The sequence below is a fragment of the Anolis carolinensis genome, chromosome 4 (assembly GCF_035594765.1).
Source record: "Anolis carolinensis isolate JA03-04 chromosome 4, rAnoCar3.1.pri, whole genome shotgun sequence".
In the NCBI taxonomy this organism is placed as follows: domain Eukaryota; kingdom Metazoa; phylum Chordata; class Lepidosauria; order Squamata; family Dactyloidae; genus Anolis; species Anolis carolinensis.
The window spans coordinates 56,370,605-56,394,088 of NC_085844.1; the positions used below are offsets into that span (position 1 = coordinate 56,370,605).

The window sequence follows — 23,484 nt, forward strand, 5'->3', positions numbered from 1 at the left end:
CTGTGTGGAAGGTGCTTTGGTTTCCAAAGACCAATGGTCAGGATCCAAACCATTATTATTGTGACCTACAAAACCAGACTGTAAAAATGTCAATACCTCTTCAACTGAAGGAGGTTACTTCCTTTGCAAGAAAAGTACATTTATCATGACACTAACAGATTATTATGATCCATTCTTTGCTACAGGAAAGGGATTATGTTTTCATGATCCAGGAGAAGGATTTCATTGTGGATCAAGAGACACAGATGCAAGCAACTGAAACTACTCTGCCAAATTTTAGTTGGTCTGACATTAATACATAAGATGTTGGCTTACCACTCTCAGTTTTCTGGATTTTAAAGTACATAATATGTGGCTTTCAGTGCAATATCATTCCAGGAAAAAAAACATATACATTCTGGAAAATAAAAACAAGCTAACATTTGCAATGGCACTCATTTTTTATGAGAAAACTTTTTTAAAAAATCAGGTAGGTTTCAACGCACTCATTTTCTTAAAGAGAAAGGATACTTCCCACTGTAAATAAAGAGTTTGAAGAGGCAATACTTTCTAGATTGACTCATATTTAAATGAGACATACCAAAATTGAAGAAATTTCAAGTTAAATGTGACTAACTAATATCTCAACAATTTCACTAGATCTGCTCTAAATAACACTAATGTATTCATTCATTCATTTATTTACTGTATTTTTACCCTGCTCTGTCTCGACCTCAAAGGTGACTCACGAGCAGCTTCCAAATTGGTAACAATTCAGTGACACAATAGACATAAACATACAAATACAATATATATTATACATTAAAATCAATAAAAATCATAAAACCATAACAATCAATATATTAAACAAAGCACACAGACACAAAATTGTAATCCAGAAGCCATTCCAATCATATTTCCATCACTTCATGGCTGCCTATTTCACCGTGCTACTCTCTGGATGCTTGGTCCCACAGGCATGTTTTAAGTTTCTTTCTAAAGGCCAGGAGGTAGGGTGCCAATCTAATTTCACTGGGAAGGGTGTTCCACAGCTGAGGGGCCACCACTAAGAAGGCCCAATCCCTTGTCCTCACTAACTATGCCTGCGAAGGAGATGGGACGGAGAGCAGGGCCTCCCCAGATGACCTTAGCGTCCGCTATTGGATCCAACTTATAGCTGTTGTTTATGGAAACAGCATAATTCCACATTCCACAAGAGAATAGCTTATACTTGTCACGACCCAGGCGGCAGAGGCACCAATAACCATACACAGAGGCCAGAATCTAACTAATATCTTTATTGAAGGAATATATAAAGTTAATAAAACAAGTATAGAAAATAGTCCAGAATTAGACCTTTCAGGAAAGGTCAGAATTAGTCCAAAAAAGCAATGTCCAATAAGAAATATTAAGGTCCAAAGTTGTAATCCAATAACCGAAACACTCACTTTGCCAAGCAAAGTGAGGGGAGACGACAAGGTCCTTTAGTCCATAAAACTTGAGCGTGGCTAGGAAATAACTTGATACTTGAAACAAGGCTTGAACGTGGAACAAGGTAACTAAGAACAAGAACAAGGTCCGTGGAATAACTTGGTAAAATCCGTGAAACAAGGCAAGGATTTGTCCTGGGAAACAAGGCAAAGTCCGTAGGTAAACAAGGCTGGGAAGCAAGGCGAAGGCTGGATAGCAAGGCAAGGCTTGAGCTGAAGCGAGGCTTGAATCGGAGCGCGCTGTCCAAACACAACTCGCTCCGCAGGCTGACGAATTGACTCCGCGAAGTTGCTACGCGGGCAAAACACCTATATAGAGTCCAACTTTCTCACCAAAGCGGTTCTCTGGGAATCAGAAACGAAAGCTAAACTCTGAGACCAGATGTTAAACTCCTTAAAGATTCTCACGAGAACCAATGTTAATTGGCAACATTCTTAGCTGCTATCCTCGCACTCCTGCGCGAAGCTGAATCCAAACTTCTCTGTTGTTTACAAAACTCCCGGCGCAAGAACACGGGAGAAGTAGGCTCTGGGGTTGTTTGACATACTTCTGGGGCACAACTTTCTTGCAGGTGCAAGGTTTCCAGATCTGCCTGGGAAGGATCTGGCTGAGAGGAATCCAGTTCAGACTGGGAAGGTAAAAAACCCAAGTTTTCATCTTCATCAGGGATTACAATGTCCTGAGCAGGACTACAAGGCCCATGGTTCATCACACTATCCCCCTCCTCAGGGCCCCTCCCAAACTGGGGTCCTCTCCCCGAGGCGCGAGGTCGCGGTTTGGTGGGATAGGTCAGATGGAAGCGACGGGTTAGATCAGGAGCATGGACTGTGGAGGCGTCTTCCCAAGAGCGTTCCTCAGGCCCAAAACCCACCCAGTCAATGAGATATTGTAGGCGGCGGCGATGAAAGCGAGAATCCAAAATGTCCTCAACCTCGAACTCCTCCTCCCCATTCATCAAAACAGGAGGGGGGGCCGGTTGGTCTGTATCAGGACGCACACCATCCGCCGGAAGGAGCAGGGAACGGTGAAACACTGGGTGAATGCGCATTGAACGCGGAAGTTGGAGTTTGAAAGTCACGGGGTTTAATTGCGCCACCACTGGATAGGGGCCAATGAAGCGGGCATCTAACTTCCGGCATGGGCGGTGGGAGGGCAGAAAGCGAGTGGACAGAAAAACCCGATCTCCTACCTTGATTTCGGGGCCCGGCTGGCGGTGTTTGTCAGCGTGGCGTTTATAGTCCTCCTTGGCTTGGTCCAGTTGCTGGAGCAAAAGTTGTTGCACCGCTGTGAGTTCCTGCAGCCAATCCTCTGCTGCGGGAACTTCTGAAGTTTCAATGACAGGGGGAAAGAAACGTGGATGGAAACCGTAGTTTGCAAAGAACGGCGTTTCTTTTGTAGAAGCTTGAACTCCATTATTGTAGGCAAACTCAGACAGTGGTAACAGAGAAGCCCAATTGTCCTGTTGGTAGTTTACATAACAGCGAAGATACTGCTCCAAAGTGGCATTGGTGCGCTCCGTTTGCCCATCTGTTTGGGGATGATGAGCTGAAGATAAGCGAGAGTCTATGCCCAGTAGTTTTTGTAGTGCCTTCCAAAAACGAGAGGTGAATTGAGATCCACGGTCTGTGACTAAACTCTTGGGCAATCCATGTAGTCTGAAAACATGCTGAAGAAATAGATCCGCAGTTTCTTTGGCCGTGGGGAGGCCTTCGCAGGGAATGAAATGGGCTAACTTGGTGAATAGGTCCACCACCACTAAGATCGTGGTGAATCCACAGGAAGGTGGTAGGTCAGTGATGAAATCCGCGGAAATTATTTCCCATGGGCGAGATGGGGTAGGAAGGGGGTGCAAAAGCCCTGAGGGCTTCTCCCTTCGTATCTTGGAGCGCTGGCATACTGGGCAGGTGTTGACATATTTTTCCACATCCTTGCGGATCTTGGGCCACCAAAAATCTCTTAGGATCAAATGCATGGTTTTAAATAGTCCGAAGTGTCCTGCTGGTTTGCAGTCATGACACAGACGAAGCGCTTTTTCCCTGCCCGGTCCGGGTGGGATATAAACATGATTTCTATAGCAGAGCAGCCCATCTTTAAGCGAAAAGGGAAAATGCAGACCTTGGCGAAGTTGGTCCTGCGCCCAGGCATCTGCTTGCTGACTAGCCCTGATTTCTTGAGCACAGATGGGTCCTGGAGTAGGGGAAGTTGAACCAATGGGACTGGATTTGGTGTTCCCCACTGTGAGCGTGGCAAAGTTCTCAGGTTGTAGCAGTTGGGATTCAAAGGTCTCCTTGCGTCCTGCAGCGTATTCCGGTTTACGTGACAGGGCGTCTGCTTGCTTGGTTTGAGCTGGGGTCACATAATGGATCTGGAAGTTGAAACGTTCAAAGAATAAAGCCCAACGTTGCTGCCTCTGATTTAGTTTGCGGGCAGTTCTTAGATGTTCTAGATTACGATGATCAGTGTGGACTTCAATGGGGAATTTGGCCCCTTCTAGCCAATGTCTCCAAGTTTCAAAGGCTGCCTTTATGGCCAGTAGTTCTTTTTCCCAAATGGTGTAATTCCTCTCTGGTGTGGTTAGTTGACGAGAATAAAAGGCACAGGGGTGGAGGTGATCTCCCACCGGTTGTAAGAGTACAGCCCCAATTGCCACATCAGAGGCGTCCGCTTGCACCACAAAAGGGGTTCCAGGATTTGGGTGCTGTAGAATTGGCTGGGAGGTGAATAGTTTCTTCAGTTGCTGGAACCCTTTCTCTGCTTGATCAGTCCAGCGGAAAGGCTGCTTTCCACGGATGCAGCTAGTGATGGGGTCGGACCAGCGGGCAAAATCTGGAATGAACTTGCGGTAGTAGTTCGCGAACCCCAAGAAACGCTGCACCTCTTTCTTGTTAGTTGGCGCCCGCCATTCCAATACTGCTGAAACTTTGGCTGGATCCATGGAAAGCCCTAGAGGCGAGATGCGGTAGCCAAGGAAATCTACCTCTTGTAGATCAAAAGCGCATTTTTCTAGCTTGGCATAAAGTCCATGATCCCGCAGTCGTTGCAACACCATTTTGACGTGGTTCTCATGTTCTGATTGTGATCTGGAAAACACCAAAAAATCGTCCAGGTAGATTATCAAGAATCTGTCTAGATAGTCCTGAAAAATATCGTTGACAAAATGCTGGAACGTTGCGGGAGCTCCGCATAAACCGAAATTCATAACTCGGGACTCGAATAATCCGAATTTAGTCTGGAAGGCGGTCTTCCACTCGTCCCCTTCTCTGATGCGAACTAGATTATAAGCCCCCCGAAGATCCAGCTTGGTGTAGACCTTGGCTCCTCGAAGTCGGTCCAGTAGATCCGAGATTAAGGGCAGGGGATAGCTGTTCCGCTTGGTGATATTGTTCAATGCTCTGTAGTCCACCACCAAGCGTAATTCCCCTGACTTCTTCTTCACAAACATCACTGGGGAGGCGGCTGGGGATTGAGAGGGTCTGATGAACCCCTTGCGAAGGTTTGTCTCTAAGAATTCCCTGAGAGCTTCTTGCTCTGGTTCAGTCAGGGAGTAGAGATGCCCTCGCGGGATCGGGGCCCCCTCCACCAAGTCAATGGCACAGTCATAAGGTCTATGTGGGGGTAATTTTTCGGCTTCTTTCTCATTGAATACATCCCAATACTCGGAGTACTTCTTTGGCAAGGTGATGATGGGCTCGGAGTCTGTGGCATGGCATACCTTGGCTACGAGGCAATGGTTTTGGCAGTACGGTGAAGCAAACTGCAGTTCTCTGTTGGACCAGGAGATGTTAGGGTCGTGGAGTGTCAGCCATGGAATTCCCAAAATCACAGGGAAATGGGGAACCTCGGTAACAAAGAAGGAAATCTCTTCCATATGTTCCCTTATCCACATCCTGGTGGGTTCCGACCACTGGCTTACGGGGCCCGTCTTGAGGGGACGGCCGTCTATGGCTTGCACCACACGGGCATTCTTGAAATCATGATATTGTAATCCCAGAGAGTCGGCATACTCTCTATCGATGAAATTGTTGGTAGCTCCAGAGTCTATCATGGCGTGGATCATGACGGGTCCCCTTTTTGCTGACCATAATGTGACCACGAGAAGGAACAGGACCCCGGTTGGCGGCTCTTGGATGGATTTTTTGACCGGGTTGGCGAGCCTCTCTACACCCGGTCGTTGGCTTCCCCCGCCGGCTGTGTGCCAGTCGGCTCAGACGCCTTCGACTCCGTGGAGGACGCCGCCGCAAGACGGGCGGCAGGCTTCCCTTTGGCTGGGCACTCTCTGGCGAAGTGGCCCCCATTCCCGCAGTACCAGCAGAGGTTCAAGCGTTGACGACGGGCCTTCTCGGCGGCATCTAGTCTGGGACGCACATTGCCCAACTGCATCGGCACCTCCTCGCCTCCTCTGGGGTATGGGGTTGGCGGCGGGGGTCTCCACACCGGACGTGGCTGAACACTGGCGGGAGCGGGGGGTTTTGCCCCGGCTCTACCGCCCTGGCCTCGAACCCATTGTTTCCTGTTGGCAATCATGACTTCAGCCCGTAAACATTGATCAATGAGTGCCTCGAGGGTCTGGGGAGGATCCACCTTGGAGATTTCTTCCAGCATTTCAATGTTGAGACCCTCCCGAAATTGTCCTCTGAGGGCTACATCGTTCCAGCCGGTGTTGTGGGCCAGCACGCGGAACTCGGCTATGTACTGAGACATGGGTCTGTCTCCTTGAAGGAGGCGCCGGAGTTTGTGACCGGCTGCCTCCAAATTGTCCTCGATTCCCCAGGTCTCCTTAAGGTGATCCAAGAAGCGTTGTGCTGAACTTAGGTGGGGGGAGGCTTGATCAAACAGGGCCGTCGCCCAGCTAGCCGCTGGTCCGTCTAGAAGACTGTAGACCCACGCCACCTTGATGTCTTCTTGGGGAAACTCGGCATCACGGGCCTCTAGATAAGCTTGACATTGGCGGCGGAAAACATGAACCTTAGCAGCTTCTCCAGAAAACTTGGTAGGCAACGCCATGGCCGGGAGGCGAACTCCGCGCTCCCTCAACCCTTTTATTTCTCCATCCTGCGCGTTGAGTCTGTCACGGATGCGGTCTACTTCGTCCTTGCTGATGGTGTAGCTGAGCGGCTGTCCAGCCGGCGCGGCTCCGGTAGACATCCTGGCCTCGGTTAGTTGGTGCTTATGGGTGGCGGAGTCAAACTGTCACGACCCAGGCGGCAGAGGCACCAATAACCATACACAGAGGCCAGAATCTAACTAATATCTTTATTGAAGGAATATATAAAGTTAATAAAACAAGTATAGAAAATAGTCCAGAATTAGACCTTTCAGGAAAGGTCAGAATTAGTCCAAAAAAGCAATGTCCAATAAGAAATATTAAGGTCCAAAGTTGTAATCCAATAACCGAAACACTCACTTTGCCAAGCAAAGTGAGGGGAGACGACAAGGTCCTTTAGTCCATAAAACTTGAGCGTGGCTAGGAAATAACTTGATACTTGAAACAAGGCTTGAACGTGGAACAAGGTAACTAAGAACAAGAACAAGGTCCGTGGAATAACTTGGTAAAATCCGTGAAACAAGGCAAGGATTTGTCCTGGGAAACAAGGCAAAGTCCGTAGGTAAACAAGGCTGGGAAGCAAGGCGAAGGCTGGATAGCAAGGCAAGGCTTGAGCTGAAGCGAGGCTTGAATCGGAGCGCGCTGTCCAAACACAACTCGCTCCGCAGGCTGACGAATTGACTCCGCGAAGTTGCTACGCGGGCAAAACACCTATATAGAGTCCAACTTTCTCACCAAAGCGGTTCTCTGGGAATCAGAAACGAAAGCTAAACTCTGAGACCAGATGTTAAACTCCTTAAAGATTCTCACGAGAACCAATGTTAATTGGCAACATTCTTAGCTGCTATCCTCGCACTCCTGCGCGAAGCTGAATCCAAACTTCTCTGTTGTTTACAAAACTCCCGGCGCAAGAACACGGGAGAAGTAGGCTCTGGGGTTGTTTGACATACTTCTGGGGCACAACTTTCTTGCAGGTGCAAGGTTTCCAGATCTGCCTGGGAAGGATCTGGCTGAGAGGAATCCAGTTCAGACTGGGAAGGTAAAAAACCCAAGTTTTCATCTTCATCAGGGATTACAATGTCCTGAGCAGGACTACAAGGCCCATGGTTCATCACAATACTGTACATTTAAATTCTGATATCTCAGCCTGAATGTTTTCTATGGGACAGCTGGTAATCAAAAAAGGAAAGTTTCCAATTATGATCTTGTGCACTGATTAGAGTTGACTTTTCAACTGAATAGAATTTAGTCATTAACCAATGATACAATTAACGAAAGAAGATCGCCCAAAAATAAGAAACAAGATTTTACAGTGAGTTTAAAAACCCCTGATAATCCTAAGAGAATTTAATATTAGTGTCACAATGTTCTGAAATCAATGGTCAACATTTTAGAACAATTGCACAGTGAAGTATAGAAGTAATGTTGCGTCTTTATGTAATTACATGCAATCATAGTCATATAGCCAGGAAGGAACTTAAGGAATCTCTGATCCAGATGCATGTCTCATGATGATTAGGGAATTCCAATTTTTTCTTGAATTGGTTGGGTCATTTACAGAGCATGACATTGGGAATCCCTGTTGCATGGGGACTTTTGCAGCAAAGTACTGTTAATATGTTGATGACATTCAACTCTAAAATTTTCTTATCACCAGAATCACGAAGGGCTGCACAGGTGCAGAATTAATACCTGGATGCTGGAATGGGCTGAATAAGATCCAGTTTTAGTGAAACTCCCAATGAGGTGAAGGCTTTGTAAACTACTGTTTCTCAGGTTGGGGAATTGGGTAAACAGCCAGTCCTGGGTGGGTTTGCATTCCCCATCAGGGATCAGATGCACAGCTGGGTGTTTATAATTAAAGACAAAGGTGGACTCAAGAGTGTTTGAGGTTAACCCTGTCTGATTCTTCTTTCCTGGATAAGAATAATCTGGCTACGATTGTAACTTCCCAATTAGACTACTGTAATGTACTCTATGTGGAGAAGCCATCAGAGACAGCTTGCAAGGAACAGTTTGCTTGTTAATCTGAGTTTCTACATAATCCCAATTTTCATGGAATTGCATTGGTTGCCTATAGTCTGTATCTGATCAGTAGATATTTGCCACCTTAATGTTCAGGGGGCTCAAAGACTGGAAGGGTTACCTCCATTTCATGCTGTGGAAATGTTTTGCCATCCCTTTGGAAACTAAATTGGTATCAACACAGCATCAAGCAAAAATATGGCTTTTCATTAAAGCCTTTGGGGACTAAATTGATTATTACTAAATGTGAATGTATATGGTATCAATGTTTTAATCTTTACAAACTGTTTGAATTTAGTCTTTTAAATTTCAATCACAATACTATTTAGTTTTTGGGTTTTTTTAACTCATTTCTATGTGTCTCCTTTGACATTGTGGATAATCACGTATCTTTTTCATGCTCTAGTCTATCGAACAACCCTGGTTTTGCCACTCAGTCTTCACCTTTGTATCAGCTTTTCTCCCTAAACTCTACCCTTCCTCTTCCTTTGAAAACTGATCAATTCACAGCCCTGTTATGACGTACCTAATCTTTCTACAATACCTTCCCCCACTCCTACAAAATCCACTGGGTATGCAGCTGTTCAATCCTTGGAAATGACAGTTACCATTATTAGAAGACATTAAACAATTATGAAAGGAACAGCCGCTGCATAGCTAAGGTGCAATATTGGGCAATGTCAGAATTATTTTTTTAAAAGAAGGTATTGCAACGTGGACAGAAACTTAATAGGTAATATATGCAGGATCACATGATTCCCACCAATGCTTTAATTAAAATATGTTTTGTCTATCCTCCTTTGTTGAAGCTCTCAAAGAGCATGGCTGAACTATTTTCCTTTTGTGTTCAGTCTCCTAAGATTACAAGACTTTCTTCGCAAGCCAGGAATGATAAGAAAATTATAGCTGAATTTGTAGCTATAACCATCCACGACAGAAATGCAAGTTTTTATTGTCATTTTCCAACTCCACACTATTATTCCTGTTGAAGTTCAGCAAACAAAACTGTACACTTTATTCAAAATACAGTAAAAGGATAAATTTATCTATAGTCATTATGAAGATTAATTTTATTTTGATTCCTGTCTTAATGTCCACTAACCTGGAATTGTTCTTTCTCAGAAATGCTGCACACTGAATTGTAATAATACCATACAGGCAGACATTGTTTTTTAGCCCTGTAAGGCATCTTGTACAGGTAGCACGGGCCCTGATGTGCAGGAGGCTTTAAAAGTTTCAAATACAGTAGAGTCTCGCTTATCCAACGTAAACGAGCCGGCAGAACGTTGGATAAGTAAATATGTTGGATAATAAGGGGAGATTAAGGAAAAGCCTATTAAACATTAAATTAGGTTATGATTTTACAAATTATGCACCAAAACATCATGTTATACAACAAATTTGACAGAAAAAGTAGTTCAATACACAGTAATGCTATGTAGTAATTACTGTATTTATGAATTTAGCACCAAAATATCACGATGTATTGAAAACATTGACTACAAAAATGCGTTGGATAATCCAGAACGTTGGATAAGCGATTGTTGGATAAGTGAGACTCTACTGTACCAGTAAATTAAAATTCCTATGACTAGATCTAAGATTAGCTTTAACAATCTGGAACAACATTCAAACAAGATGCTTTGCACACCATTATATCTATTTATATATAGTAGACAATTGGCAAGAAATCCCAATGCAGTATATTTGACTTCAATAAATTTGTCAGGCACGGGATAAGAAGACAGGTTCTTTGATGGATGGTTATCTATTCAAAATCAGAAAGCTGAAAGTAGGACATAATTAACAGTTCTTCCAGTAGAAGAGTGCAAGAAGAGGAATCCACGGCGGGACTCGTGCTTCTGAACTTGTTTAAAACTTTTTGGAATGTTGAGGATGCCAAGTCTGTTAATGAGTTATTCAGGGTGGTAAAAATGAAACAAGATATATTTAAACTTTTTCCAAAATAGGCAAATGGGCATTAAAGTGGCAAATGGAACTGTAAAGAATTGCATAATGGCACAAAACAAACAAGTTTAAAATAGGCACCAATGGTAATGTACTACTATATAGTAGTAGTAGTAGTAGTAGTAGTAGTAGTAATATAATCTTGGGGTTATGGTGGATAGTTCAATAAAGAGATGAACCAAGTGGTCAGCATCTTGTTACTTGTAAATGCATCTTACACACGCAATTCTCATTTGGGATGGAGCATCTGCCCTTGCTCTTTGTCTAAAACTTTCCCACCATCCCACAGCTGTTAAGGACTGGGACTGCTGATGTCACTTACTGGAAGGAAAGCAAATTATGAAAACACAGCTGCTCTGTGCGATCACCTACATGCCATTTGAAAGCATTTCTTCATCTCCAGTTCAAATCAACTGCATCTCCATGGTCTAAAACAGTGGTTCTCAACCTGCCCCTCCCCCCCCCCCAAGATGTTTTTGACCTACAACTCCCAGAAATCCCAGCCAGTTTACCAGCTGTTAGGAAGGCCAAAAACATCTGGGGACCTCAGGTTGAGAACCACTGGTCTAAAACATCTCTCCCATTTCTCCTCTCCCAAGTATGTGACAGTAAGAGTTGTTAGATAACTGGAAAGCAAAGAGAGGACACAGAGCTTCCACAAAGAGCTATGCTCACATAGTTGCTAAAACATGACAATTGTGACAAAAGTCAGTTCTGCACTGGGATCACTAAGAAATGATTAAATAAACAGTATACAGTAGAGTCTCACTTATCCAACACTTGCTTATCCAATGTTCTGGATTATCCAACGCATTTTTGTAGTCAATGTTTTCAATATATCGTAATATTTTTGTGCTAAATTCATAAATACAGTAATTACTACATAGCATTACTGCGTATTGAACTACTTTTTCTGCCAAATTTGTTGTCTAACATGATGTTTTGGTACTTCATTTGTAAAATCATAATCTAATTTGATGTTTAATAGGCTTTTCCTTAATGCCTCTTTATTATCCAACATATTCGCTTATCCAACATTCTGCCGGCCTGTTTATGTTGGATAAGTGAGACTCTACTGTATTTACACAACTCCAAAGGACCACCATACCAGAAATACTAAGAAAGGCTGTGCTCATTACGGCGTATTGGATTTAGAGAACTAAGACAAGGAAGGCATGGCATACTCCATACAATTATGCACGGTGTGAAAAAGTGACCAACATCACCTAGTAGGTTTCCACAGTTGATTAGGAATTTGAACCCTGGAGTCCTAGTCCAATACTTCAAATCACTTCACCTTGCTGGTTCTCATGTAAAAATGCTGGTACAAATCGTGCTGTAAGTTCTTAGTATCTCATAATAATAACAACCAGGATGATCAAATTAAGTTGATTATGATGGACGATTTAAGTTTGATCAACATTGTGCCATGCATTGTTTTTAAAAAAATTATTTTTCTTCCAAAGGTACGTGGAAGGCAATTAAGTCTATTCATGGATGCAGACTACTGATGGCAACCTGCCAATCCCTTAAGAATATGAGCCAATATTCACTGAATACCATTACACAGCAGGAGAGGTCTATTACTCATGACTTTGCTCATTACTTTCCATGTGACAGAAGGTTCCCTTTTGTGCCCATAGTGTTGAAATGTTATAGACTAAGAACAGCAATACCACATGATTTATCTCAACATAGATCAGATGAAAGAGACCAGTTCTGTATTTACTTGTATGGTAGTTTTACTACTTTTTTATCTTAAGATGACAAAAATATAAGGGCAAGGGAGAGCACATTCCATATCTGAATCTCTGCTGCCTGAGGTCAGTCCTAAGAGCGAACTTTGGAATTCACTTGTCAATTAAATTATTAATTAGTTGGATTTTTCTACTGACATGGCTTAACTCGCCAGATTTCCTGATCAATGCCAAGTTAAACCCAGGTTTTAACAAGTTAATCAATTTGAGAACACTAGCATTTATTCAAGCAGACACTTTTTCTTCTTTCAGTAACACAGAAAAACCTAATGAGAAGGTGGCATAGGACTGAAGGGAATGCATCATATGTCAAAGAAGCCAACAGAATAGCTTGGATGCAGTTGAAAACCTGGAACCAGGGATCTGTGGAAAAATGGGGCAGTGGAGAAAGAGCCCTAAAATGGAATGGTGTAGCAGCAGGCTGATTGGTCTGCTTAATCCTCAATCAGCCATGACCCTTACAGAATGTCAGGCTCTTTAGGCATGAAAAACTGGTGCTGACTCTGGCATATTACTCTGTCTTTCTAAAAATGCTTTGTGGCTCTCTTAAATTATTTTTCTCTATTGATTTTTTTCTGATTTCTATTATACTATGATATACATTACTGTATATCACTATTTGGGGTGAGCTGCCTCTGGTGCATTTATTGTTACTTCTACAATGTCCCTGGTGGCACAGTGTGTTAAAGCGCTGAGCTGCTGAACTTGAGGACCAAAAGGTCCCAGGTTCAAATCCCGGGAGCGGAATGAGCGCCCGCTGTTAGCCTCAGCTCCTGCCAACCTAGCAGTTCGAAAACATGCAAATGTGAATTGATCAATAGGTACCGCTCCGGCGGGAAGGTAACGGTGCTCCATGCAGTCATGCCAGCCACATGACCTTGAAGGTGTCTATGGATAATGCCGGCTCTTCGGCTTAGAAATGGAAATGAGCACCAACCCCCAGAGTCGGTCACGACTGGACTTAATGTAAGGGGAAACCTTTACCTTTTTATACAATGCTAAGGACTGGAAACATAATCAAAAGATTTCCTCAACCCCATTCTCCCCCATTTCCAACTCCCTTGGTTCCATTCCCACATTCTACTTTTCCACTCACCCTCTGTTTCAGTGAGCCACATGCTTTGAGGAGTTTGGTGAGATTGTGGATATTAATTTGGACCCAAAAGATGTCTCTCATGTCTACTCCTATTAAACCCCTTTGTAATCCTTTAGAATATTTATTATTACTCACATAGAACTGTGTGCTAAGATAAATAAACTGACATTTCTGTCTTTCTTGATTCCCCCTTCCCAATTTATCTTTCATCAAACCCTTATTGAGTGGATCACACACGTTGAGAGGTTTGGAAAATCAAGAACCTGAAGCCAAAAGTTATAACAGGCTTAATTCACGTTATCACCTGACTGTGTCTTTAAAAAAGAAAAAAAAAGTCCAGTCTCCTGTGATTTAATATTGAATATATTACACATATATTTTTAAGAGTTATATCAAAGTCCTAGTCAGATATTTTATGTGTCCTGGCATATGAGGAGATCACTAGTGTGTATGTCAACAGCAGCACTCCTAAGAGTGAATACTGTGATCTGTGACTCCGTCTGCATTTTTTGTAAAAATTTTCATGTAAGCCATTTGAACCTTTATCTTAACTCGACAAGAAGGCATGCTCTAAATGACTCAGTTTAATAGTAGTCTATTGCATGCATTTCAATCTCTAATATCAGATTAGTTATCTTCCTCAAAGGAACCAATTAAATATGAAACTTCATGTGAAACCATGATCAGATTCAAGCCTACAAACAGCTCATTGCGATACCAATATACTGATCCCTCTCCTTCTCTCTTTGATGAGCAAGAATATTCAGAGAACTGAAGTCAGCTGCCAAAGGAAGCACAGTTCATCTTAAAGGAAAAATGTCAAGCCTGCAGCCCACCAAGCCAGCACTGCAGTACACAAGGTGCTCAGCATCAAGCACTTTGTGCACTGCTTCCAGCACAAAAGGAAGAACAGTCAATGTATCTGCCAGGCCCAGGGCTCCCACTTTGACAGTGTCTTAAAACATAAAATTGTGAAAGTTTACGAGCCCTCTGTATGCCATGCAAAGACTGCGGACTCCAACTTGTCTATAGTTTGCGCTCTTTGTATAATGAATATAGAACAGAACAGACTATTACCTGGTCTTGTTTTTTAAACTATTTTAAGCAACAGAGAGAGCACAAATGAGAACATATGATTCATTACAAAATACCAATAGTGTCTAGTTTTTTAGTTTTCTGGGAAATATTTGTGAGTTAAGGATTTATGGATTTAATTTATTCACAGATTGCTGCATTTGCCTTCATGGCTGCCCTACATGTGACCAAAGAATATGTTCCCTCTATACATGTATTGGTTTGCTAACTATTATCACCTGCTATCAGAAGAAGTGTTCTTTCAAGGTAAAAAAAAAAAAAACCCTTAAACATTTTAATTTATATTTTTATTTTGTCTACTTTCACAGGGACACCCCGAATCCCAGAAATGTAGAAGAACGATTGTCTGTACCAAACAATTCCTTGCAGAGGAGCTTATGATCTTTTATATTAAAGCATAATATATGGTCAAAGAAATATCCATTAGTAAACAATAAATGTGCCACAAGAAGTCATAAATCATTCTCCCCCCAGCACATTCTCACATCTTTTCAGCCAAATTATTTGGTAAAAATCTAGTATCCTACGTCCTTCGTGATTGACCATGGTGGTGGTGGTAAGAAGAGGGGCATTCGTTTCCTAACACTCAGAGAAAATGTTGCGAGAGCATCCAATAACACAATGATTTCTTGTCGAAGGCTTTCATGGCTGGAATCACTGGGTTGCTGTGAGTTTGCCTGACTGCATGGCCATGTTCCAGAAGCATTCTCTCCTGATGTTTCACCCACATCTATGGCAGGCATCCTCAGACTGTGAGGTCTGTTGCCTGTTGGAAACCAGGCAGCCAGGCTTTGAAGTTGAAAGACCATTCAATGCTAATCAAGGTGGCCATTTGCAACATTCACACTTGCCTCAAACAGTCAAGAGATCTTTTGCCCATACTGGACGTTGCACAGACATATAAACCCCACAGACTTCACAACCTCTGAGGATGCCTGCCATAGATGTAGGTAAAACGTCAGGAGAGAATGCTTCTGGAGCATAGCCATACAGCCCAGAAAACTTACAGCAACCCAACACAATGACTGTTTGTAGGAAACTGCTGTCCCTGCTTAGCTTCAAAGATTAGAAAAGATCTCAATGATTACATTTAAAAATAACATAACACGTAATGACACCATGATAATGACAGACTTAGTGACGGCTATAACAGGATCTGTAATAAAACCAGTTACTGATAAGCAAGGATAAAAAGATCTTTTGACTATTGCCTAAAAGAACTGAAGTTGGAGTTTGTTAAACTGAAACGGTAGGACGTACAGGTAACCCAAAAATCTGGGGTGCACTAAATTCCATGAGCAAAATAGAATAAATATTGGCCAAAAATAAAATAAAATCAATATGGGACGGAGGAAGACTGACCTGAATATTGTTGTGTTCTAAGAACTCAGGGCCAGGTGTATAGTTAGGGACACTGAAGCCAAGATAAATATTGATTTCAGCAACATTTACTTTTAACTGAGTCTCTGTTTCTTCACATTTCAGGACACACACCAAAAGTTGCTCTGATTAGCAAAAATATCTGTATAATCTTCTATCAGCAGAGGGGAAATCACCAGAGGAAAGAAACTGAGAAGGCAGAAATTCAACTAAGCAGATAATCTGCTCTACAGAACTGGAAGAAAAGGAGCGTAATGGAAGATGACAGCATTCTTTCAGCAACTGCTTGCTGAACGCAAGGAAACATTCTCATTAAAAAGATGCACTGTTTTTGTGTTTAAATCGCGCTTTCTTCAGCAGTATCCAAGTGGAATAAAAGAAACTATGCCGATACTATTTTAGTCAAGCCAGTGGAGGGGCTAAGAGGAAAACGTGGGCGTTGAATGGGAAGGGTGTGGGTGAGAAATGGAATCAGCAATGACAACGCAGTTTATGCAGGTGGCAAATGGCTGATCAAAGACCTCCCTGCCCAAGCATAACACAGGAGCATCAAAAAACCTTGCAGGAATGAGACAGACACTGGGGGGCAAGCAGCAATGGCTAAAGTCTTCCCCAGAACAAATGTTGGCAACGTATGAACACCTTTCAGATGACATGAAAGAATCACGAGTTCTTGCAATATTCTTGGATTTTGCATGTTGTTCTCAGCTCTGCATCTACTCGTCTCATACTATTGGGGTACCATTTGAAGAAATGTCTTAACTTTGCACGAGGACCACTGCAAAGTTAAAAACCAGGTTGTGATTTGATGAGGAGTTCCTATGGTCTGAATCCGCACAAAGGGTGTGTCTACACTGTAGAATTATTACAGTTTGACACTATTTTAATTTCCATGGCTCAATGCTGTGAAATCATGGGGATTTTCTTAGTTTGAGGAGATGGCAGCACTCTATGGCAGAGAAGGCGAAAGAAAGCCCTTGTGAAACTGCCAATTCCATGATTCCACAGCATTGAGGCACAGCAGTTAAAGTGGTGTCAAACTGCATTAATTCTACACTGTGGATACACCCTCAGCCATGGAAAACCACTGAATGACCATGGTCAAGACACACTGTCAAAGCCTCAGACTGAGACAAAAGTAAACCACCAATCTCAAAACAATCTTGCCAAGGAAAATTGCCTTGGGGTTGCTGTTAAGTCAGAAACAACTTGAAAATACAGTACAACAACAAGAACATCAAGTTTGACAGACATTCCTGAACTCAATATGTTAATACTCCTCATTTTAAAAAAGTGTCAGGAAGGAGCACAGCGAATTTATTCAGTTACAATATTTCCTGGATCATGAAGGTTCAGCAAAGACCAAACAGGTCTGTTTTCATCACCCGAAGCAGCTCCAATGTATGCACCTGAGAAATATATATACAGTGTTCCCTCACTACTTCGCAGTTTGCTTTTTGCAGATTCGTTGTTTCGCAGTTTTTCAATAAACTCTAAAAGAATATTATAAATCATAAAAAATACAATTTACAGCCTAAGGAAGGGAGGAAGGAGAAGCCGAAGGAAGAGAAAAGGAGCCCAAGTGGCAACGGGAGGAGAAGGAGGCGATTTATCAACACACAATTGGTTGATAAAGACTTAAAATAGTGTACAACTACTAAAATGTATAAATATATAGTGTCCCTACTTTGCGGATTTTCACTTATTGTGGGTGGTCCTGGAACCTAACCCCCGCGATAAGTCAGGGATCACTGTAGTGTTTTCCCTTCTAATATGGAAACATCTTTTGCTGACGAGTTTAGAGGCAAATGTTTCCAGGTTATACGGCAACTTTACCATGTAGCTTGGAAGTTTCCAACAATTCTCATTTTCAAAATGAAATACTGTGAAATAGCTCTGCCGAAAGCCCAGTAGTTTTGTAGCAGGGAAAACAGCTATATGAAATAGAAGGAAACAAATACTGAGTTGCTGAACCTGTCTATATAGTAAAGGGGAAACGAGATGCAGTGGTAGTTGGTCAGGAGAGATATGGGGAGCAGAGGGCAAATAGGTGACTATGATCAAAAGGCACAATAACTAAGGTCCCATCTATACTGACATATAACCCAGTTTCAGAATGCAGATTAACTGCATTGATTATATGGCAGTGTAGACTCATAATCCGGTGCAATACAGTTCAATTTGCATTATGTGTGTCTACACTGACCATTATAATGCAGTTCAAACTGGATTATATAGCAGTGTAATGGGGCCTAAGCTGCATTCATCTATGGCCAAGTAAAGCTGTAGGTGCCAATGAGAAAAGGACTAATGGATTCCCAGCAGGAACAGATTTTGGAAGGTGGGATAAAAGCAGCAGTGTAGAAATTTTGGAAGCAGAGGGGAAGAGAGTTATGATTTGAAAGCATATGAAGAGCATATAGTACAGAAAATATTATATGGCATTCTATCTATGGTTTCAGCACACTAGGACAGGTATGTCCTTTCCCATAAGGTATGAAAGCAGGAAGTTCAGTCAGAATGACGTTTCTGAAGTAGTCTGCTGTTGTTGTGTACTTTCAAGTCATTTATAACTGAAGGTGATTCAACGCAAAGCCTATCATGGGGTGTTTATTACAGAATTTCTTCACAGGGGGTGCCCTTGCCTTCCTCTGAGGCTGAGAGAGTGTGACCCACCCAAGGAGATTCACTAGGCTTCTATGGCTGAACATAGATTCAAACACTGATCTCCAAGAGTCATATTTCAACATTCAAACCATGCGAGTACATCAAAAGTGAAGGCATCCTCTAGTATTATTCTAATCTATTTCATTCAGGCTTGTGACTTCTGTATTATCCTTATGTAAAACCCAAATGCAACCCCAAACTGTGCCACGTAAACAGGCAAATGCTACTGCAGGTTCTCATCATTCCTTCTGCCTTCAGTGAAAGGTTCTGCCTGCCTTCGTATTACTTCCTGCTAAGCACAGCTGCGAGTTCACTAATGACTGGCCTGCTAATTGCTACAGCTTGTCAGTTTGCATTCCCAAGGGGTCTTTTAATTACTAGCTCACTCTCAAAATTCGCCTTGCATTTTTATATTAAAAATAGCTGCAGAGAGCTATATATTAAGAAATTAGAAATTAAAGTATTATCACTCACACACACCACACACATGCACGCAAACCTAATAAAACAGAGCTATTAAACATCATTAGTACCAATGTTAAGACCCAAAAGGGAGTCAGAGCCTGTAAGCAGGAAGTTTATATTTAACACTGAGAGTAGGGGTGCATATGCATGGCAGAATTAATGCAGTTCAACACCACTTTAATTGGTATGGCTGAGTGCTATGGAATCCTAGGAGTTATTGTTTGGTGAGGCACCTGCATTATTTGGCAGAGAAAATCCAAAACCTTATAAAACTACAACTCCCAGGATCCCACAGCATTGAGCCATGGCAGTTAAAGTGGTGTCGAACTGCATTAATTTGATAACGTAGATGCACCCTAATATTATCAGATGAAAAAGAGGATAGCGTCTCTGTTCCTTGAATTGCTGTGCAGAAGGGATTTCAGCAGATATTGTTTGTCAAATAGTTTTGTCCTATGTTTCATCCAGTAAACATAACTGATAAGTCATTCTGCATGAGAGCATAAGCATCTTGATCTTGGGCAAAGGTGTTAAATGGTAACACAGCATCATAGTAAGTACTACATGGAAACTCTATTTAATTCTGCTTCCAGCCAGATGCAGACAAAAACAATACTTTCCAAAAATAACCTTAGTGCCAATCAGAAAACTATTTTCCCTCCAAAGTTATGATTACTACCAAAGGGATAAGTTTGGATCAGCACAAAGTATCACAGCGGGCACAACTGCACTAGAGAATTGCCCTTGGGCAATCTCTCTTATTTCCCAAGGAGCTTTTTTCCTTTTTTATGTAAGCAGCACATAAATGAGGTTTGCATAGCAGACTAAATATCCCAGAGGTCCCAGATGCTATCTGAACATGGAAGCTAAGCAGGGTCAGACCTGGCTAGGACTTGGATGGAGGGACTTTCAATGAATATCAGGTGGCCTAGGCTATATTTCAGAGGAAAAAACTGGCTAAGTATTCCTTGAAATTTCCTATGAAATTAACAAGGGCGCCATAAGACAAGACATGACTTGAGAATATACATACATACCTACATACATACACGTAGAGTGTATGTTAAGTATATAATATCCAATGTCTTTCTAAGCCAAAACAGCAAACCCCCTTTCAGCCAAGGCGTAACTTGAGTCATTATGAACCCCAGAACTTGCTTTAAAACAGCAAAGCATTATCACTGTAAAATTTGAGACAGCTGTGGGTTCCTCACACAGTTGGCTTCTTTCCTTCACCATCTAGTAGCCATTTCCAGAAATCTGGGTCACAACGTTCAAGGAGCCAAGTAGGACTTCAAAAAGAATCAGAAAATGAGTGGTATAAATAAGAGATCAGATGGGATTCACTTAACATGATTGTTAAGCAATTGCTTTTTCTCTCAGTAGATGCAAACCATTCTGCTATATACCATAACCACATTTATTTATTTTTAAGTATATGCTGGCTGAGTTACACAGAATGGGTTAGTCACAAAAAATAACAATCAGGACCAGCTAACACCTCCCAACAAAGGATCTCTCAGACAGGAAGCAATCAGGCTTTGAAGCTGAAAGGCCATTCAATGCTCAACAAGGTGGCCAACTGCAACATTCACACTTGCCTCAGGCAGACAAGAATTCTTTCTCCCATCCTGGACATTTCTACAGATATATAAACCCCACTTGCCTAGTTTCCAACAGACCTCAAAACCTCTGAAGATGCCTGCCACAGATGTGGGCAAACATCAGAAAAGAATGCTTCTGGAACATAGCCATACAGCCCAGAAAATTCACAGCAACCAAGAAATAAGTTATTCCACATTAAGATATAATGGAACAATGGATGCATCTACACCAGGGAATAATGCAGTATGGCGCCACTTCAACTACAATGAGCCAATTGCAGGAGTTGTACTTTTACAAGTTCATCAGCCTTCTCTACCAAAGAGTCCTGGTGCCTCACCAAACTATAATTCCACGGCATTGAGCCGTAGCAATTCAAGTGGTGTCAAACTGCATTACATTTACAGTGTAGATGCATCCAGTGACATCCTATCTATGTATATCAAAGCCCAAGATGTGCATGTCCTGGATGGATGAAAAGCATAGCACTCTGTACATGTTCAGGGGCTTTACTCATGCTTGACATGAACCAGGGTATCAAAAGCAGGGTCAATGCATGCTCCAATTAAGTTTTAGGAGGAGGAAGTGAGGATAACAAAGAAAGAGAGCTTGATTTTCCCAGAGCAAATGCTCCTGCCACAATGACAACAGAGAGAGGAGCCGGTGGAGTTTTTTTGGTGGACAGAAATTATATAACCACAATGTTGGAGCTGCATTCTGCACTTGCTCAAGTGTGCTTACATGGCTTCATGCTGAAGCCAAAACTGGCAAGGATATTACATGTTATGGGCTAGTTTTAATACATTTTAATATTTTAATGCTTACTATTAAACTGGCCTAAATCTTATATGTATACTTTTATTGATATTGTGCTCCTAACTGTATTATTTGGTTGTTAAGCACCTTGAGTCCTATTATAGGGAAAAAGGTGGGATATAAATTCATAAAATAAATAAAGAAGCATAGGAGAAGAAGGAAAAGAGTAGCGGCGGTTTTAATGGTTTACTTTTAATGCATTCTCATATTTTTAACGCTTACTGCTCCAATTTACAAAGTGCTTAATGATCTATTTTAGCCTCATATGCATACTTCTATTGATTTTGTGTTTTAGTCAACTGTATGATAGTAGACTCCCAGTTAACCAACACACATGGGGATTGATATGCCAGATAAATGTAGTTTCTGGCTGCTTGACTATTAAAAATAAGCCTAACCAATAATACTATACCCTACCATAAACCATTGACTTGATATTCATACTGAAATGCTGTAATTCAAAGCAAATAATAAAGACAAACTTTGCTTAATGGAACACAGTTTTACTGTATTGTAAAAGCAGAGTTTTAAAAAAATATTATTTCCTCAATTTTTGTGCTGGTTGCTTAAGCGTTCCGGTTAACTGGGAGTTTTGAATAACTGAGAGTTCCTGTTGCTTGCGAGTTAAAAATAGCCCTAACTCATAAACATAAACTTAATGTAATAGTTTTTACTGTATTATAAAAACAGGCATTGAAAATGATTATTTAAGGTATTATTTCTTCAATTTTTGCCGGTTGCTTGAGAGTTCGGATTAACTGAGAGTAGAAATTAAATGAGAGTTATGGCTTCTTGAGATTTCAGTTTAACTGAGAATTACAGCTGCTTGGAAGTTCTGGTTAACTGAAATTTTCGGTTAACTGAGAATTACGGTTACTTAGGATTTCTGGTTAACTGAGATTTTCAATTAACTGTGAGTTAGGGTAGCTTGAGAGTTCTAGTTAAGTGAGATTTCCAGCTGACAGATTTCAGTTACCTGAGAGTTACGGTTGCTTGGGAGTTCTGATTAAATGAGATTTTCAATTAACTGTGAGTTATGGTAGCTTGAGAGTTCTAGTTAAGTGAGATTTCCAGCTGACAGATTTTCAGTTACCTGAGAGTTACGGTTGCTTGGGAGTTCTGGTTAAATGAGATTTTCTGTAAACTGAGAGTTACGGTTGCTTGGGAGTTCTGGTCTGGTTAGCTAAGTTAGGGTTGCTTGGGAGTTCTGGTTAGCTGAGAATTACAGCTTAATCAAGAGTTCCGGTTGCTTGGGAGCTCTGGTTACCTGAGATCTACAGTTAATTGGGAGTTCCGGTTATCTGAGAGTCACTGTTAACTGAGAGTTCAGGTTAACTTGGCCTTCCGGTTAACTGAGAGTTCCGGATGCTTGAGAGTTCCGGTTAAGTGAGACCCTAGGTCTAGCCCGCCGCTCGGAGTGCCCCAACTGAGAGGACCGCTACCTTCCCGGCCAGGCAAGGCAAGGCCGGCTGCGCCTCACCTGTATTTCCTGAAGAGCTGGTCCGATTCGCGGAACCCGTTGTTGAGCAGCATATTGATGCCGGCCAGGGCTAACTCCGCGTCCTCGAAAGGCAGCGGCCCCTCCTCGCCCGTCTCGCTGCCGTCCAGCTCCGACCCAGCCATGGTTGGAGCCGCGGGAACCTCACCGCCCGCCCTCCCGCAAGACCGGCAGCCAGGCAGCCTTCCTCTGCCGCTCGCCTCCCGCCGCCGCTTCCACACCGTCTCCCCGCAGCAAGGGCTTGGCACCACTGCGCCTGCGCACAACGGATCCCCGCGCCTGCGCGCTCACGCCCGCCCTCCAGGAGTTGGCATCTTGTGGCTTTGGGGCGGCTCTGCGTTTTCCTCCTCCAAGGAGAGGCATCATCTTGGGCGGGGCCTCGTTGTTGGCTTTCTTTAGAGTGGCTTTTTATTCCCCCAATTAAAAGAATTAGATAGTTAAATATGGGAACGCCTTAGAGTGGCCTGAACAGTCCACCAACTTCCTGGGTGCATCCTGAGAGTTGGAAGAGACCCCAAAGGCCATCCAGACCAACCCCATTGTGCCACACAATCAAAGCACTCCCGATAGATGGCCATCCAGCCTCTGTTGAGAAACCTCC

At 42.5% G+C, this 23,484-nt stretch overlaps 1 protein-coding gene across 1 annotated transcript in view; it reads right to left on the reverse strand.

The window, feature by feature from the left end:
- The window catches only part of ttc39c (tetratricopeptide repeat domain 39C), a 75,915-nt gene extending 52,769 nt beyond the window's left edge, over positions 1-23,146 (reverse strand). Inside the window, exon 1 of the mRNA XM_008108630.3 lies at positions 22,866-23,146. Within this exon, the coding sequence (XP_008106837.1) occupies positions 22,866-23,008 (143 nt within the window). The 5' untranslated portion in view covers positions 23,009-23,146. The remainder of the gene's footprint in view (positions 1-22,865) is intronic.
- Between the last annotated feature and the right edge of the window lie 338 nt (positions 23,147-23,484).